This window comes from Rhinolophus hipposideros (assembly GCF_964194185.1).
Source record: "Rhinolophus hipposideros genome assembly, chromosome: 9".
Classification (NCBI taxonomy): Eukaryota; Metazoa; Chordata; class Mammalia; order Chiroptera; family Rhinolophidae; genus Rhinolophus; species Rhinolophus hipposideros.
In genome coordinates this window covers 13,160,895-13,178,925 of record NC_138055.1, presented here as the reverse complement: position 1 = coordinate 13,178,925, position 18,031 = coordinate 13,160,895, and the positions used below count along the sequence as shown (strand labels likewise).

The 18,031-nt window shown below is 46.9% G+C and overlaps 1 protein-coding gene across 3 annotated transcripts in view; it reads left to right on the top strand.

Annotated features, from left to right (window-relative positions):
• Positions 1 to 18,031, top strand: part of ABTB3 (ankyrin repeat and BTB domain containing 3) — a 275,923-nt gene that overhangs the window by 212,070 nt on the left and 45,822 nt on the right. For all 3 annotated transcript variants that reach the window (XM_081060705.1, XM_081060706.1, XM_081060704.1), the window contains exon 4: positions 1,722 to 1,874. In XM_081060705.1, the coding sequence (XP_080916831.1) occupies positions 1,722 to 1,874 (153 nt within the window). The remainder of the gene's footprint in view (positions 1 to 1,721; positions 1,875 to 18,031) is intronic.

Here is an 18,031-nt window from a genome sequence, read left to right as displayed (position 1 = left end):
AGGTCTGACTCCCAGCCCATTGGCTGGTCCTAAGCATTTAGATGAGATCATAAATGGGATTAACTGAGATGAATGTAATACACTTAGCCGTTGGATATTGTTAGCATTGGGTAAATAGGCCCTACTCTGGGAAACCAGAACCTGACACCAACTCTTGGTGGGAAGCTCATGACATCTGCATATAGTGAGGGGTTCTCTGCCTTGTAAACTGTTTTCTACCCCCTCTCGTTCCCATGGCAGCCATGCTGGACTGAGTGTCAGCACCAGGGCTAGGGTAAGGCAAGAGAGGCACCTAGAACAAATTCCATGACCTCTTCAAATTTTGCACCCTAGACACCCCACATGTGTCATCCTAGTCTCAGCCCTGCTTAATGGGAAGAAACATTTTTGATCTACACAGTATGTTTCTCAAAATGTGGTCCTTGGTCTACCTAAATCAGTATCATGCGGGCTGCTTATTAAAATTATACTCCTGGACCCTACACAATCAACGTTTATGGAGATAAGGCTGGGAAGGTGCATTTTAATACACACGCGTAATTCCCAAGCCCTCTACCAACACTTTAGAGCAGAAATTCTTTGAGAGTGGCCCCTCAGCCCAGCTGCTGCAGCAACACCCAGGAACTCCTTAGAAATGCGAATTCTTGGTCACCTCCCCAGATCTACTGAATCAGACGCTCTGGGGGTGGCGCCCAGCAATCTGTATTTTAACAAGCCCTCCAGATAATTCTGATGCACATTAAATTCACATGGGGGGGGGGTTTTAAAAACTACCAAGGACTGCCCCCATCCTCAATGAATTAAATCAGAATTCCTGGGATAGACTCAGGTCTCCTTATTTTTCAAAAGCTCCGCCCCCCCTCCTCTGTAATCCTTATGGGAGGACCGAGATTTATAATCCTCTCTGGAAGAAACAGGACGATGGCACAAATGGGTTGCACTTAGAAAGTTGTAGTTCAGCCACAGGCATTGTCTCTCAGTTAATTCTTGCCCCTGGCTGGACACCCTGCTGTGATCCCATTAGCAGGTGAGGAACCGGAGGCTCCCAGAGCTGCAGGCCTGTGGCCAAGGCCCCCTGGGCCCCTCCACCTTTGCAGGCTGTGACTGGGCAGCTGCTTGTTGACTTGGCTCTCTTTACGCCTTTCCCAGGTGCTAAAGCCTGTTGGCAGCTGGGTGCTTGGGCAGAGCTGAGGCCTGGGAGAGCTCCAGAAGGATGACAGGGAGCAGCCTGGGGACGGGAAGGGAGAGCTGAAGGTCGCCTTAACATTGAGCCCAGAATAGGGAGCCCCAAGTACTAATACCCTGAGGCTTTGTGGGGGGGGGAGCGGGGGAGGGGGGCGGGGGGGGTTCTACCAAGCACCAGACCCTGTGCTTGGTGCTTTAAGTGATTCATCTCCATTATGTTCACATGATCTCTGAGGGAGATAATACTCCCAGAATAGTCCCATCTCATCCTTTCACAGTCACTTTAGCCCCGGTGTATAGATGAGGAAACTGAGGCCTAAAGACTCGGGAGAGCCTGCGCCGAGGTCACCGGTGCGGTCAGGATGTCTCCAAAGGCTATCCCGCTACTCTGGAATTCAGAGGCAAGGTCTCCCGGGAAAGCAGGATGGGGTCGGGAGGTGGAGGGAACAGGCGACGAACGGGGACGGGGGAGCTGGGCCGGCAGCCCCCGGGCCCCGGCTGCCCTAACGCATCTCCACGTCACTCCCCCGCTGCAGGCCCTTCCTCGTGCTGCCGCCGCTGATGGAGTGGATCCGGGTGGCCGTGGCACACGCCGGCCACCGCCGCAGCTTCTCCATGGACAGCGACGACGTCCGCCAGGCGGCCCGGCTGCTGCTGCCAGGCGTGGACTGCGAGCCGCGCCAGCTCAGGTAGGGAGGGGGCGCCCTTCGCGTCCGGGGGGAAGGAAGCCGCCGGCAGCCCGCGGGCCTTGGGACTCATTGCATCCACCCCTCCAGTCTGGGTCCTGCAGGGCGCTTTGCTCTGCTGGCCAGCAGACGGTGCCCTGGCCGAGATTGAGGCTGCGCTGGTTTAAATGACGGGCGTGGGCTTCACAATAGGCAAGCCCCAGAGCTCCAGGGATGGATGGAGGACAGAAGCAAGGCTCTGTGGGAATGCCCGGATTCTTCAGTTACAAGACATCCTGTGCCTTGTTTCTTTCCTATTCTTTCTATTCGTGAGTTCTCTCTCTCTCTCTTTCCCTCCCTCTCTACCTCCCTTCCACTCCCTCCACAAGAAGTAAATTTGGGTCTTCCTGTAGTTTTGTAACAAAAGCTTGCAGAGTACAATTTCTGGCCAGGGAGGAGCACAGCTCTTTTTTTTCACGTGCTTGGGGATGGAGCCACTAGTGGCTCGCTCTCTATTTCTCACGCCTCTGTCTCCTCTCCAGGCAGGTGGGAATTATTCATGGGCTGCTTGGGTACCCCATGCACGGGCGCTCGTTTTCATCCAAAGCAAAAGAAATAAAACAACTCACTCAGCTGAGTCAAAACCTGACTCCAAATGTAAAAAGCACAGAAACGCCGAGGTGTGTGTGTGTGCGCGCGCTTTCCCGACTCCCTGAGCTGTTTGCCAGGTGGTCATTGTCCATATTTTCAAACGCCCCCTGCCCACTTGATGAGAAACCGCCCTTCCTCTGAAGTTCATCTGGCCCGATCATGTGGCCAGGCTGCAGCGATTTTCACTCTTCCAGGATCTGATTGGGGATCTGCAAGGAAATGGAGGGTTTGCGGTATCAAACATAGCCCACTAGCAGCCCAGAGATACCCCTCAGCAAGGGGCTGATCCGAGCCATCATTGCAGGATTTATTGAATGCTTACCATATACTGGGCACTGTTCTAAGTGCTTTACACAGCTAAACTAATATCTAATATTCTCCAAACCCTATGAAGCATGTACTATTATGCCCACGTTACAGATAAGGAAACTGAGACACAGATAGGTTAAGTAACATGCCCAAGGTCACAGGGACTAGTAAGTAGTGGAGCCAGGACATGAATTCAGGTAGCCCAGACCCCCCAGGCCCATAGTTTGAACGACTGAGTTGTGCTATTCTAAGGTTTCTGTCTGGGCATTTTCTGGCTGTGCCACCATCCCTTACTCCTTACCACTTAGAATAACAGCAAATCTCAAGGAAAGGCCAGGGAGCAGCCATCTATTGAGCATTTATGTGCCATTTATCAATTGCAACAATAAATTTGTATGCGTTACTTATTTCCTTTAGTCCCTGAAGCAGCCTCCTGAGGTTAGTGTAATCTTCCTGTTTTGCAGATTAGGAAGCTGTTGGTCGGACAGCTTGTTGGTGGAGGTGCCAGGGTTGAGATTCTGGTGACACATACTCCAAAGCCCATTCCTCTGCTCCCCAGACTCTCCTGCCTCCTGTTTCCTGCGTGTGGCACCCTACCTGCAGGCTCACTCCCATCACCCCTGCTCACTGCCCCAGCTCCAACCTGGGATGACCTTGAGATTCTAGCTTGCTTCCTTGCAGGAAGCCTGGGGCGGCTGGGTGGTGGGAAAAGGAAGATGTTTCTTTTACTCTTGCTGACAAAGTACTCCTTGTTTGTCATGCTCTTAAGAGACCCCACAGCTTACAGGTTAGGAAGCTGGGCTCCAGAGTCCCATTGCCTGGGTCCAGATCCCGCCACATGGTTAATTAGCTGTGCAACCTTGGGCAAGCTAGTTAGCCTCTCTGGACCTTCATTTCCCCACCCAAAACAGAGACTTCATAGCAGCTCCCTTTGGAGGTTGGTGAAAGCAAGCACAAAGCCGGGTTATGAACAAGAAGCACCTATGCAGACAATGCCTGAAAGGAATAAATGCTCACGACGTGGTTGTTACGAGCTCGCATTGTCCCAGTCTCTACTACCCCTGAACTCATATTGGAGGCTCACACCTACGTGTTGCTTTACAGTTCTGAAAGGCTTTGAACATGTGAGCCTCCAAACAAACACTGTTGTTACCCAGGAAAGTAGTGCTGTCCCATTTTACAGAGGAAGAAATCAAGACCCAGCAGGATTAGGTAACTCTCCCCACATCACACAGGTATGAAGTGACAGAGTTAGGCGCCGGATATCAAACCCAGACACCCAGAGACACAACCATGTTTTCTGGTCCCTCGCCCTAGTCCTAGACTCAGTCCTCTTGGAGAATGCTGGCAACCCTCTTCAAACTGCCTGTGTTCTTTGTCCTGATTCCACAGGCTGAACATGAGCTTCAAGGGCCACTGTGCGTCTCTATGGCCCTCGTCCAGCAAGGAGTTTTCACTCCATGGTCTAGGGACCAAGTGTGTGTTATTCTGACAGTCATGCCAAGGAGTTCAATTTCACCATCCGTCCAGTTTGAGAACTCAGCATGGCATTCAGGCTGTGCGTGTGATGTCCTGGCAGGCCAAAACGCACACACTTAGAGCAGGGAGAGAAAGAAGTCAGTTCCCTGTGAGTCTCTGGGCTATTTGTGGGCATTTATCTCTCCATTCTGGACTCGTTTGTTTCTAGAAGAATGATTTGTGCATAGAAAATATACTAATTGATTGTTCCAGCTATATTCTCATTAAGTCTAAAAATCGTTTTCAACGAATAACAACTAAAATAGAGTCTTTCATTAGCTTTCCTAAATAATAAGTGTAAGACAAGTTCCGTTAACTAGACTAAATTCAGTATGTGAAAGGATGAATGAGTTGTTTTTTTAAAGTACCTGTTTTTCAGTCTAGGCAACATATAGGTACAGCTGTACATTCTCATTTGATGTGACATGAGGTAGGAATTACTGTCTTCAGTTTACGGGTAGCAGGATCGGAGAAGTTTTGTTGATGCAGACATCCTTACTCTGAGCCTTGCACTAACAGTCTTCATGGTGTGCTTTCCTCAACAACTGTGCAAGGCAGACTTTATTGTCCCGTTTTACAAATAGGAAAGCTGAGGTTACTTGAGGTTATGGAACTTATCCTAGGTCACACAGGCTACCGTGAGGCAGATGAGGTCTGGCATGAGGCTTTGGCGAGTAGAGTTAAAAAAATCTATATATAGTCTGCTTGTCTCTTTCCCCTCAGACATTCATCTTCGAAGTTGCCAGACAGGCTCCTAGGTCTGAGTCAGTCAGTGTGGAGTTCCCCTGTCCAAAACAGCCCTAGAAAAATTCGGGTAGTTGGGCGGCCTGACAAGTACAGGAGCTGGGATCTTGGTGTGGGAGACTCGGGTGTCCGTGACCATTAGCACATATTACCTACCAGCTGGCTGAGGTTTCCTGGTGGGAGGCAACCGGACACCAGCCAAGACAGAGCAACCGAAGTCAAGGATTCCCAGGCCTGGCACGCGTGCTGCCATTGATTTTCAGAGTGACCTTGGTCAGAAGCTGCGGGATTTCTGCTTTGGTCTTTATCTGGCTGCAGAGAAGCCTCACCCTGGTGATCAGGTTTATTCAAGAGGAATGCCATTTGATGCGGCTGCAGTTTTGAAGGGGTGACCTATGTATTCTTCCTTAATTAAAGTATCAATCTACCCCTGAGAAATTCCCTCCCCCCTTTTTTTTCTTTCTTTTTCCTGTCTTTTGGGCAATAGAACAAGGAACAGGACAAATGGTACCTCCTGGCAGGGTTAGTACATTTTTCTTTTTTAATTGGTTTTGAAACATTTCAGAAATGCAAAGGGTAAATACTGTTGTTTTCCATATTTGTAAGAGGCAGGTTTTCTGCTCCAAAGTGAGGCTGTGTTAAAAAAAAAATGGTAGTAAGGGGTGTTCCCAGTTCCTATCTTAGCTGCTACACGGCACCTACCAGTAGGATTTGAGGGTTGTTAGAACCATGAACTCGCTCTAGAAAATGGTTAATCTTTTTGCAGGTGTTTCTTAAATTCAAACCAGATTTTGAGCTGTCTCAAAGTGCATACGTTTTGGGGTGTAAGGCACAAAGAGTTATCAGGATGGGACTCAGGAGCCCTGGGTCATCATATCCTTTCCTTTGCAGTTTCGTTATGTTTGTTGAGCACCTACGAAGTGCCAAACCCCACACCAGATGCTGTCATCTGGGTCTGCTGCTTCCTAGAGGTGACCTTGGGCAGGTCACTAGCCCTTCTCACAGGGCTGTTGTCCTCTCCTGTAAAGATGAGGGTGACAGCTGCTTCGTGGGACGAGGAACCTCACAGAGAGCCACATATGAATTGTTTGATCGGCTACTTTTCATCCGCCCCAGGTCTCCTGGACACCTTTTGAGGTTAGCAGGTTTTGCGATTTGTACGCTGCAAGTCAGACTGGGTTCTAAGGTGGAGGTTGTGCCACAATAGTACCTGTCCTAAAATTCTGGTTCCTCTTACATAGCCCTATAATGACAGCTGAAAGTTCAGGTTCATTCACCAAATATGGATGAGGTGCTGATGGCCCACCAAGCCCTGTGTGGGGCACAGGGAGACCAAGTCAGGAAAGATCCTGCTGCTTCCCTGAAGGACCACAGCATCTGGTGCTGCCAAGTCAAGGAGGAGTCAGGCCCTGTGCTGTTGGAGCTGCTGGCCCTCGTTCCTATAAACATCAGTGGCCCTTTAAGAAGATGATCACCCAGATGACGGGAATTCCAGCCCTTGGCGTCAGAAGGTCAGATGCTTTCCATCCATCTAGATGGATGCAGGTCTTCTTCTGGGCTTAGAGGAGACGGAGTCCCTGCTGGGCAGACACAGACAATAAACACTGGTGAACAAATGAGCAAGATAATTTCACAGAGTATGAGTTCTACAAAGAAAATCAAAACAGGGTAGAGAGGAACTGAGGGAAGGACAGTTGGATGGGCTGTCCAGAGAGCACATCTGAAGGGGAGGGGACAGTGTTACTCTCCTGCTTTGGAGGCCTGCGGGGTATCCCAGTCAGGAGTCTGGGAGAGACAGGGACTGGGACATCTTGGGCTACATCTTTGCCAGCCATTCCCTCAGTCATGTCCACATCGAGCCCTGAATTCAGACGTAGGGCCTCCACACTTTCTCCCGCAGGAGGTCACCTGCAGCGGTAGAACACCTGGGCCTGGGCATGGCTCTGTGGGGCCCTTGAATGCTCCCAGCCTCTCCCAGAGTCAGAACCACCCTTTCCTCTCCCTGTGAGTGCCCTTGTCCTTGCCTAGCTCTAGACAAATCCCACAGCTCCCCATAGCCTCCCCGGCGCGGCTGCCATGGAAGTGCAGCCACAGAATGCCAGCCCCTTCTTCACTTCCAGCAGACATAAAGTCCACACTGCAGGCCCCATGGCGACCCCGTGGGAGCTGCCGCCGCCCTTGCACTGATGTCAATGCATTATCGCCTCCTGGAAGACAGGAAACTGCCGTCTCCCTGATCCCAGGAGGGTCACTTTGGGGCTCAGCTATCCTCCCCTAACAGTGCCAGGGACAGGCCATGGAGCTGGCTCCAGGAGCTGAGCGGGCAAGGCAGCCCTGCACTCCATAGGCACATACCAAGCGCCTACTGTGTGGCTGACCTACTGTGAGTTACACTGGGGAGGGACGATTGGGCAGAGGGGTCAAAGTCATGAAGGAAAAATCTGGTAAATGCTCTAATAGGCAGTAAAGATCGAGGTCTGGGAGAGCTAGAAATGCACAAGATACTGTTTGGTCTGAATCCTGAGGAATAAACAGATTTACCAGGTAGAGACGGTGAAGAGAGGAGAAGAAGAGGGAGGGCATTAGAAAAATAAGTCCACACAGAAAGAACCGCAGATGCAAAGGCCTCAAGATGGGAACGTGTGTTGGGGGAAACAAGAATTTCAAATCAAGTGCAGAGCGTTCAGCCAGCAGGACTGTTGAGTGCCTCCTGTGGACCTGCCCCTGGTACTGAAAACTTGGCTAAATTCAGCCCGGGGAAGGTCTTTTATGCCGTGCCAGTGAATTTTGACTGTATCCTGTAGGAGTTGATGGTTATTATCACAGATTATTAAGCAAGGAAGTGACATCCAATTTATATTGTAGAAATAAGGGCTGGTAGTGGCCTGTACAATGGGCTGAGGAGGGCAGAAGCAGGGGCGTGGAGCCAAGAAGCTTGAAAGAACCCAGGTGAGAGGTGTGGACCGCTGGACTAAGGCAGAAGCATGGGGACAGAGAGATGGCGAGCATGCCAGAGACACAGAGAAGGTAGAAGCAGCAGGACTTGGTGACTAATGTGGGGGGTGATAGAGTGAAAAGTGTTAGAAAAGGCCCAGGTGGGCTGGGGGGAGCGGGGCATAGGGAGTTAGCATTTCATGGATACATATAATTATGTGTGTACATATGTTTAGGTTAAGGGGCACTGAATATATTTTACTACACTTTTTTTAAATGGCCCTGGCGTGTTATCAAGTGAAAAAGGCCACACAGAATAGTGTATAAGGTGTCACCCTTGTGTGAAATATACACAGGTGTATTTGCTGTCCATACTTATATCTCCGAAAGTGTAGATATGAAACTGATAACCAGTGTCACATCCGAGGGGAATTGGAAAACTGGGTGTATCAGGTTCCTAGGGCTACTCTAACAGGACCACAGACTAGGTGGCTTAAAACAGCAGACATTTATTGTCTCCCAGTTCTGGAGGCCACAAGTCCAATATCAAGGTGTCAGCAGGGCCGTGCTCCCTCCAAAACCTCTAGAGGAAGATCCTTCCTTGCTTCTTTCAGCTTCTGGTGGCCCCAGGTGTTCCTTGGCTTGTGGCAGCATAACTCCAATCTCTGCCTCCTTTTTCACACAACTGTCTTCTCTCTGTGTCTCTGTCCAAATTTCCATCTTCTTATAAGGACACCAGTCACACTGGATTAAGACCTACCTTAATGACCTTGTCTTAACTTGCTTACATCTACAAAGGCCCTATTACCAAATAAAATTGCATTCACAGGCACGGGAGGAAAGGTGGCTTAGAACTTCAACATACCTTTTTAGGGGGTGTAATTGAACCCCACACTGGGGAACAGACATGGGAGGAAACTTACTTCACTCGTGGACTTTGTAGCGTGTACACGTGATACTGATTCCCCTTCACCAAATTTTTATGTTAAAAATCGTCTCTAAGGTTTCTATCTTGGGAGAGTATATAGCTAGGGATTCTTATCACAAATACAAATACAGGGACAATGGGGGAGAAGTGATCACGGGTTCAGTTTTGAAAATGGTGAGTGCAAGATGCCATCCCACGTGGTTGACCGTGGAAATGGAAGCATCCGTGTCAGGCATGGAGACCCTGTAGCACACTTATATCCGCTACCACGACTCACTATCGTGTAATAATGCACATTATATATTAGTGATTATTCTTAGCCCCACCCGCACCCCAAACCAAGAAGGTCAGCTCCTCTGGTTGCCAAAACAATAGCCTCAACTTCCTCTGAGAGAGAGGGGGGAAATAAATATCCTGAAGAGATATGGTGGGATATCACAGGGGATATGGTCTGTAGGCCAGGCTGAGTCCAATGTGTGTTGGCCCTTCTGCCACTGCTGGTGAATCAGTCCCCACCCAGTGCAAAAAAAGAATCAACAGGGACTGACTGGCTTAGGGGTTACCGTCCCCACCTCAGTGACTCAAGAGTTCCTCTGGATAACTCTGGTTTTATATTTTCTCTGAAGTATCAGATTCTCAAAACTGTCATTGGCTGGAGTCCATTTGAACCGTGTCCAAAGCAGTTGAATGTCCATCACCAGCTGCATTTGCAACCTTGGAGTCACGAGTGGGAAGATATAGGAGAAGAAAAGGAAGACATGTGTAGTCAGCAAATATGGCCCCTGATGTCAAATATGGTCTTGTCTCAAGTGAGCAGAGATTAGGAGAGAAGTTACGGGGCATAGAATATTCCAGAAGAAAGAGTGACAGCCTGGACTTTATCTCAGATAGTTGGTTTCATTCTCTCTTTAGGACTGGAGCAGAAATCAGTTTCCTTCATCATGGGATCTACCACCAACCCTGGCACATAGTGGGCTCAATAAATATTGGTTGAATGAATGAATGAATGAATGAATGAATGAATGAATGAATGAATGAATGAGGAAAAAGGCTATTGCTAGGTGTGTTGGTGATACTGTAATTAAACAGACTAAGACTTTTCCTGCACTAATTCAGAAGCAAAAAGACTTCAGCATGGAGACATTGGTAGACAGGTGAGATTCAGATGTGAATCTCCGAATAGAGGTCTTCACCAAAGAGGCTTTTAGGGGACATGCTGGCAGACAGGTGGCCTTTGAAGTCATGGGTGTGGATGAACTTGCCCAGGGAGGGACTGATGGAAACACGTCATCATGAGGCAAAAGAAGAGTGGTCCCAGGTCAGAGAAAAGCCCAAAGAAAGTGAGGTGGCAGACCCCAAGGGCGCTTCAGATGGAAAGGAGTCACCAGAATGCAAGGCTGCCATTGCGGAGGAGAAGACGCAGACCGAGAGATGCCACCAGGCGTGGCAGTGAAGAGCCATCCACACTCTTTACAGCAGCAGTTTCAATAACCTCATGTGGGTGGAAACCAGATTGCAGGCGACAGACAGTTTGCCAACACTTGGAATTTGTTCTGAGCTTCCAAAGTGTTAAAAGCAAAACAGAAACACATTTGGTGCGTACAGCAACACAGAGAACTACAGCTTAAATGGCATTTGGGGCTCACTTCCAAATTAGGGCTTCCAATTCAGGCTGGCAGGCTGAGGGTATGTCATGTGCCATATGGGATTTGGCTTCCAGAAGAACAGGAATTTTTTTTATTTTGGCCCACTCTTGAGTCTGTTCAATTTCTGCCCAACGTGCTTATTTCCTCATCTGCCAACAAACCTCCCAAACTCTAGTATTTCATACCCATTAGATTGGCAAAAAAATTAAAGTCTGACAATATCAAGTTTGAGCAAAGATATAGAATAATGAGAACTCTTAAACACTACTGGAGGGGACTCTGAATCCTCTTTCAAGTAAACTTGAAAACACATAATTCTACTCTCAGGTCTATACCGTAGAGAGAAACTTCCTTATGGAGATAAGGAGACATGTACCAAAATGTTCATAGATGCAGAGTTTGTAATCGCAAAATAAAAGAAGAGAAATAAGCAGTCTGTCTACGGGAGAATAGATAAATAAATTATGGTATGTTTATACTTGGAGTACCAAGTAACAATGAAAATAAATGAACTAGGTCTACAGGTTATTAAACAGCTAAACTCTGGAAACATAATACTGTGGGGGGATAAAAGCTAGTTGAGTCAGGATTTGTGTAGTATACTACCATTGACAGAAAGTTTACCAACTTTCAAGACAGTCCATATATCATGAGGAATTCATAAAAGTAGTAAAAAGTATAAATATAAAGCATGCATAGGGATAGTAAATGTCAAATTCAGGAGAAATGGTGATCTCAAAAAGATAGCAGTGTTGATGGAATCAGGAGGGGTGTACAGAGGTCTTTGTATTTGTAATGCTTTATTTTTTCAGCTGGGTTGGGTAGTAAGCATGTAGGTGGTCACTGTATTCCTCTTTATTTTATGTATGCCTAAAATAACTCACTAACAATAAAAGTTACTTAGCTGGTGTTGGCTATAGCACATTCAGAAGACCAGTTCTAGGATATTAATAAGCATTAGTTAAAAAAAACCTGTTAAGTGGTTCAATATACTCGGGAAACCCTGGCTTAAATAAAATTAAATAGACTTTACAGAATTGTACACCTGAAATCTATGTAATTTTATTAACAATTGTCACCCCAATAAATTTTAAAAAAATTAAATAGGCTTTTAAAAATTTTTTCTCAACATTTTTAACATCCTGTGTTTCTTATAAATCCCAAAGAGAAGGTTATCTTATTTAAATCTTTTACCAGAGATCAGGGGTCAGCAATTTACAGCTGCCTGTCACTCATTTTTGTAAAGAAAGTTGTAGGGGAATGTAGCCACGCCCATTTGCTTAGTATTGTTTATGGCTGCTTGCACACTACAGTGGCAGGGTTGAGTAGTTATACAGAGACCATATGGCCCACAGAGCCTAAAATATTTACTATCTGGACCTTTACAGAAAAAAAAATGTGCAGACCTGTCATAAAGCATTTCATAGAGCACAGACCTGGGAGTGTAACACTAGAACTTTGTCTTTACACCTCGAGAACTGGTATGTTCATTTATGAAAATTGTTGTCAAGAAGACTATCAGTTCTTTCTAGAATTTCTTGGAGGATGGTGTGTGCATTCATCTTTGGATTTCTAGCACCTAGCCCAGTATCCCAGCATTGACTTAACCCTTTCTGCATGTTTCACTGAATTGCTTTAAATTTAAAAACCATTTGTGGAATGGATTAACTAGGCTGGGGATTCATTAGTTATAACAGACGTGCAGAATACCTGTGTCTTCAGTAAGATAGGAGTTTAAAATTCTCCCTCATGTAACAATCCAGGCATAAGCAGTCCTGGGCTGTTACGGCAACTGCAGGTCAGGGACCCAGGCACCTTCCCTGTTGTTACTCTGCCATCCCTTAGGTGATACCATCCTCTGTGTGGTCGATAATGGCTGTCCCCACCTACCAGATCTATACCTGGTAGGAAGAGGTAAAGTAGAAGGATAGGGCTTGCCCTAGAGATTGTACACATCACTTCCTCCTCACTCCCCGTTGGTCAGTACTTAGTCACGTTGCCAGGACTAGCTGCAAGGGAATCTGGGAAATGTAGTCTTTGTCGTGGGCAGCCACGTAGCCAGCGAAAAATTCAGGTCCTACAATACATAAAGGAGATGAAGCATTCTGGAGGACAACAACAAGTCTTTGCCAAAAAGGCAAAGGGGTATATACATTAACAGCTTGCCAAAATCAGGGGTGACTCCTTTCTCTAGGGACTTTGCCTTATTTTCAACTCTTTTGAAACAAGGCATGATGCCGAAGTAAGAGATGTGTAATGGAACTTCATTATTTTCTACTCAAAATAACATGACAATACATTCAGCTGTGAACACACTAGTTTCATTCTCCTGGGTGCTCGCATGTGATATAAATCTTTTTTCACATATTTGAACAGACCCAGATTTTCTATTGTGAGAGGAGGCAAACACAGTGGGTTTTACCACGAACTGGGCATTTACTCCTAAAGAGGAGAATGATTCCTGGCCTCTCGGTACTCTTGCAATGCAGAAAAGATTGGCCGGGAGGAGAATGTGGAATCACCCTTTCTTTCTCTTATTCGAGGCAGGTTTAATGAGCTGGCTCTTTTCTGTATTTTAGTAGCAGCATTAAACAGCAAGTGGGCACAATTTTTGGACAAAGATTTCTCCTAGGAACTTTGCAAGCATCGCATGCTCCATTTGCTGCTTTAATATAATTTTTTTTCTTAGAAAGGTGCATGGAGATGTTGGTGTGACTTGCTTCAGCACAAAAGTCTCAATTTGTTCATCTTTTTCCTACCCAAAAGAAAAAGAAAAACTCATCAATTGCGGGACTTGACGCCTGTGAAAGGGAATTTGGCTTTCTTGGGAAAATGTGTTGAAGAGGGGGGTCGAGGGCCTGTATCCAAGTCAGGACTATGATTTGCCATTTCACAATCCATTTCTGAAGACACCATTTTATTGTCACGCTTACAGAATCCTGTAATGGGAACTGCTTGATATATAAGAGATGATGGAAAAAAAAATTATTACCCTCCACCAGGGTTTTTCAACCTCAGAACTAGTGATATTTTGGGCTGGATAATTTTTTGTTGAGGGGGGCTGTCCCGTGCACTGTAGGATGGCTAGCAGCATCCCTCACCTCTACCTACTGGACACTAATAGCACCTCCCTAGTTGTGACAATCAAGTGTCTCCAGACATTGCCAAATGTCCCCTGTGGGTGATAAAATCACCCCTGGCTGAGAGGCACTGACCTACACAAACCTAAAGGTTCTAAAAGTCATTGCTAAATGACTTTAGAAGAAGACATGGATTCTGCTCCTACATACATCTGTGACCCCTACGATTAGTTAACCTGTCTCAGGCTTCCAGCTTCCTGATCTTAAGGTCAGGCGTTGAGCTGAGCGCCCTCTCTCAGCACTGACATTCTGTGATTCTGCAAGTCACAAGCTGTTACATGGTAGTTGTCTCTAGAATACAACTGGAAGGAAAGCAGGGTACAGGGGAGAGAATTGGAAGTGAGGGAGACACCATGCATGCAGACAAGAAAGCAGTGGGAAACTGTGTATATGGAGAGGGAAGCTGGCCTTGTTAGCTGGAATGGTGAGAAAGTAGAAATGGTTGAGATGGAGAATTTTTTCAGGTCTATTGCAAGAGGGCCTTGAATTTGAAGCCTGTGGATGGGAATTTCTATTTCTTTGGCACCTTGCCCAGTACCCGGCGTCTAGTAGTTACCCAGATAGCAGTTGAATAGAATTTGTGAGAACATGGAAGGCCTTTGGTAGCACAGAGAGACCATGGAGTCCCGCAGTGGTAAGAGCAGAACTCCAGCAGCAGCCTGCCTGCTTCAAATCTCAGTTCTACTACTCATAGTCTACGTGACCTGGGGCAAGTACTGCAGTTTCTCCTGAAAGATGAAGATAAATTTTCTATGGTCAAAGTGAGGATTACATAAGCTCATATATGTGAATGTGTGTGTATGTGTGTAATACTCATTCACAGATATGTGTAGGTTTTATATATGTATATGTACAATTAGACTAATTCCTGGCACACAATAAATACTATATGTGTTTGCTGCTATTATTATTACTATTATTATTATTATCATTATTATTATTGAACCAATAAAATAGTTTGAGTATGGAAGCTCTCAGTGTGCCTAACAAACTGTTTGACTTACGGTCAGAATGGCTGCTTTTTCTAATTTCCTAATTTCTGGGAAAGGTAGTCTCTATCTGAACAGCCATATGCCCAGTCAAAGCTTTGTAAGGGCAGGTGATTCTGTATCACTATAAGGAGGAAGTGGAGAATGGATGCTGGGGGGACAGTTAACACTCGTGGACACACATTTCTTTCCCAAATGATCCTCTTGGTAATAACTATTTGTATGAAATAAGAGCAAAAAAAAAAACAGAGAAGCTAAAATGTTGAGATAGAGGAAGGGAGAAAAGCTATTGCATTGTAAAGAATGGCACGTGAGCCCCAGAAAATATGATAAGCTCAGAGAATGTACATGCTTGGAGGCACCCAAGAGTTTGACTAGCCCAACACCCCATTTTATAGATAAGGCAACTCAGGCTGTCAGTGGAAATGTGACTTATCCAGCTAATGACTTAAAACCACTGGCCCTACTCCTGCTTTACCAGTTGCCTTTAGAACTGTTCTGTAAGCCCCTGTTCTGTAGGGTTCCTTTTCTGGGTCAGTCTGGACATGGCCTCAGAATCCTCCTTAACCCCATACTGCCAACAGCCAGACCGGGGAATCCAAGTTTGCCCAAGATGAACCCTGTTTTCCATCCCTGGTCTAGGTGTCATTTCACAGCCAACACATTACCCCGAGTTCCCAAAGAGGTATGGGGGTGTTGACTGCCTGTAATGTCTCTCTTACATTTCAGATGGCTGACCTAGCTCCACATCTTCTAGACATTCTTCGTCTATGTCAGCATCACGTATCCCACATGCTCTAGGTTTGTGTCCATATTCAAACAGTGCCTCCAGCCCAACAAGAATAGATTCATATGCAACCATCTCATTCCTTACAAAAACCTTAACACAGAGGCACTGCTCTTCCATTTTGTACACGAGGAAGTGGAAGCCTAGAGAAAGATGGGGAGACTTGCCCAAGATTGTACTGCAAGGAAATAGGCTGTGTTGGCGTATACGTGAACACCAATAGTTTTTCCTGCCGCCCTTGGGTGAGGTTCCAGATAAATGGAGTCAGCCTTGTTGTCTGCTCCTGGATATCATAAATCTCTCTGATGTGCCTGCAGAGAGATAAGAGAGGCCAGCATCTTGATCCTTAATCATTATTTTGTGTTAGTGTTGTATTTTCATTTTTCTCCCCGAGGCACATGCATTTTCAATTATGTAGTCACCTCTATAGCCAGTTTGCTTAATGTCCTTTTCCGTGACAGCCTGGGAGGGGAGGGCCCGTGTCTGTCTCACTGGCTGCTGCATCCCAGCACCTCACCCAGTGCCTGGCCTGTAGCTGGCGCTCAGAGAATGTGTATGTGGGAATGCATGAACCATGGCACTTCCTTTAGCCTCCGAGCTTCTCCGGGGCAGAAATCTCATCCGGTTGGCCTCCCTGTGTCCCCAGTGTGTGGCACATAGCAGACATTCGGTAATGTTGGGTTCTGTGGAATTGGGCTGGAACAGAGTGTGGGAATACACACAAATCCAAGTCTTCCTTAAGCCTGGTCCTTGAGGTGAGACAGGTCTGGGTTAAATGGAGGGAGAAGGAGCCGAGTGCGCTTAGGGCAACATATGTCACTCCTCTCGGGCTCTGTTTCCTCATCTGTGAAATGGGGATGCTGAAACCCGCCTTTTGGGCTTCCGATGAGGGTTTAAACAAGATATGAGCATAGGCTCAGGACTCAATGCCAGCCCCACCACCTATGAGCCGTGTGATCTTAGGCCAGTGACGTAACCTCCAGGCCTCAGGGTTTTCATCTGTAAAATGAAGAGGACAGGGCCTGGTCCATGGGATTATTTGGGGGATGAAGTGGCCCATTACATGGGAAGTGCTTGGCACATGGAAAGCTATCTAAGTATAAATTATTATTATTATTATTATCATCATCATTATATTAATGATAGTGTGTTAGGAAAACTGTAAATACTCCTATTTCTCTGATTATCACTAACATCTGTTCCACTGGCCTTGGGGAGCCATACTGTAAACCACATCATGGGTCCGTGGGGCCCGGGTAGCAGAGTGGGGCTGCTCCCTCACCTGGTCATCCCCACGACAGTCCTGCAATGGTGAGCTGGGGCACCTTCCTTGTGAGTAGGGCACAGCGGCCCCTCCCCTCACACGGCCCCCCAGGCTGACCCCAGGCTCCTGCCTCTCAGAGGGGCTCTGTCCCACGTTACCAGCCTGCTGGTAAGACCCACATGAATGAGAACAGAAACCCGGGGAGAGGGTAGTAAGGAGCCATGGACAACAGCAGAGTTGTCACAGGGCCCAGCAAGCAGAGGACTCAGGGAGGGCTCGCTCAGGGGGCCAGGTGCCAGGACAGATTGGGGGCAAGGAGAGGCCCTCAGGGACTGGAGGATTGTGCGGTTGGAGGATGGGGGGAGGGTGGGACTTCCAGATGAACTGATTACATCCCTGAGAAGAGGACCTACAATTAGAAGATAATGGTATAGTAATGAATATGCATTTCATGCACTGGGCAGTTAGTATCACACACTGTGCTGCGTGGTTCAAATGTATTCTCTCCTTTAATCCTCACCACAGATACAGACGGTGCTGCTCTTCTCATCCCTGTCTTGCAGACGGGGAAACAGAGGCTTAGAGAGGTTAAGTTACCTGTCCCAGGTAGCAAGTCAGAAGCCAAATGGGGATGTGAACTCTGGTCTTGGGCACGAGGCTCTGCCCGCTCCAGGGTGCACAGGCTTTGTGTCAGACTCTCAGACCTCAGCCTCAGTTTCCTTGCCAATCGAATGGGAATAACAGCAGCTCCTTCGAGGAGAGGATCAGTTGAAGTGGTGGGATCTGAGCGCACAGCACAGTGTCTATGAGCATGCAATAAAGGGTAGCTTTTTTTATTACTGCTGAGGAAGGTCATGGTGGGGGAACTGTTTAGGCCTCTTGGGCTACAGATCCCAGAGTCCTGCATGAGGAATCCCTTTGGAAGCCCAGAAATCGCCAGGGCATCACTAAGAACTGGGTGGTACAGAGTCGTCAGTGGGACTGCCTCGGTTCAAATCCTGACTCCTACTTACTAGCTGTGTGACAATGAGCAAGTTAATTAACCTCTCTGTACCCCATGTTCCTCATCTGTACAAGTTAATAATATTAATGACTTCCTCATAGGGGTGATCATGAGAATTAAACAAGTTACTATTTATAAAAAGCTTATACGTAATATGCCTGGTATATGGTAAGTGCTCAGTATTTGTTCAACAAGTAAAACATGTAATATTAGTGTTTCTATTGTACACATCAGAAAAATAAATGAGGTTAAGGACCCTGTGCAGAAT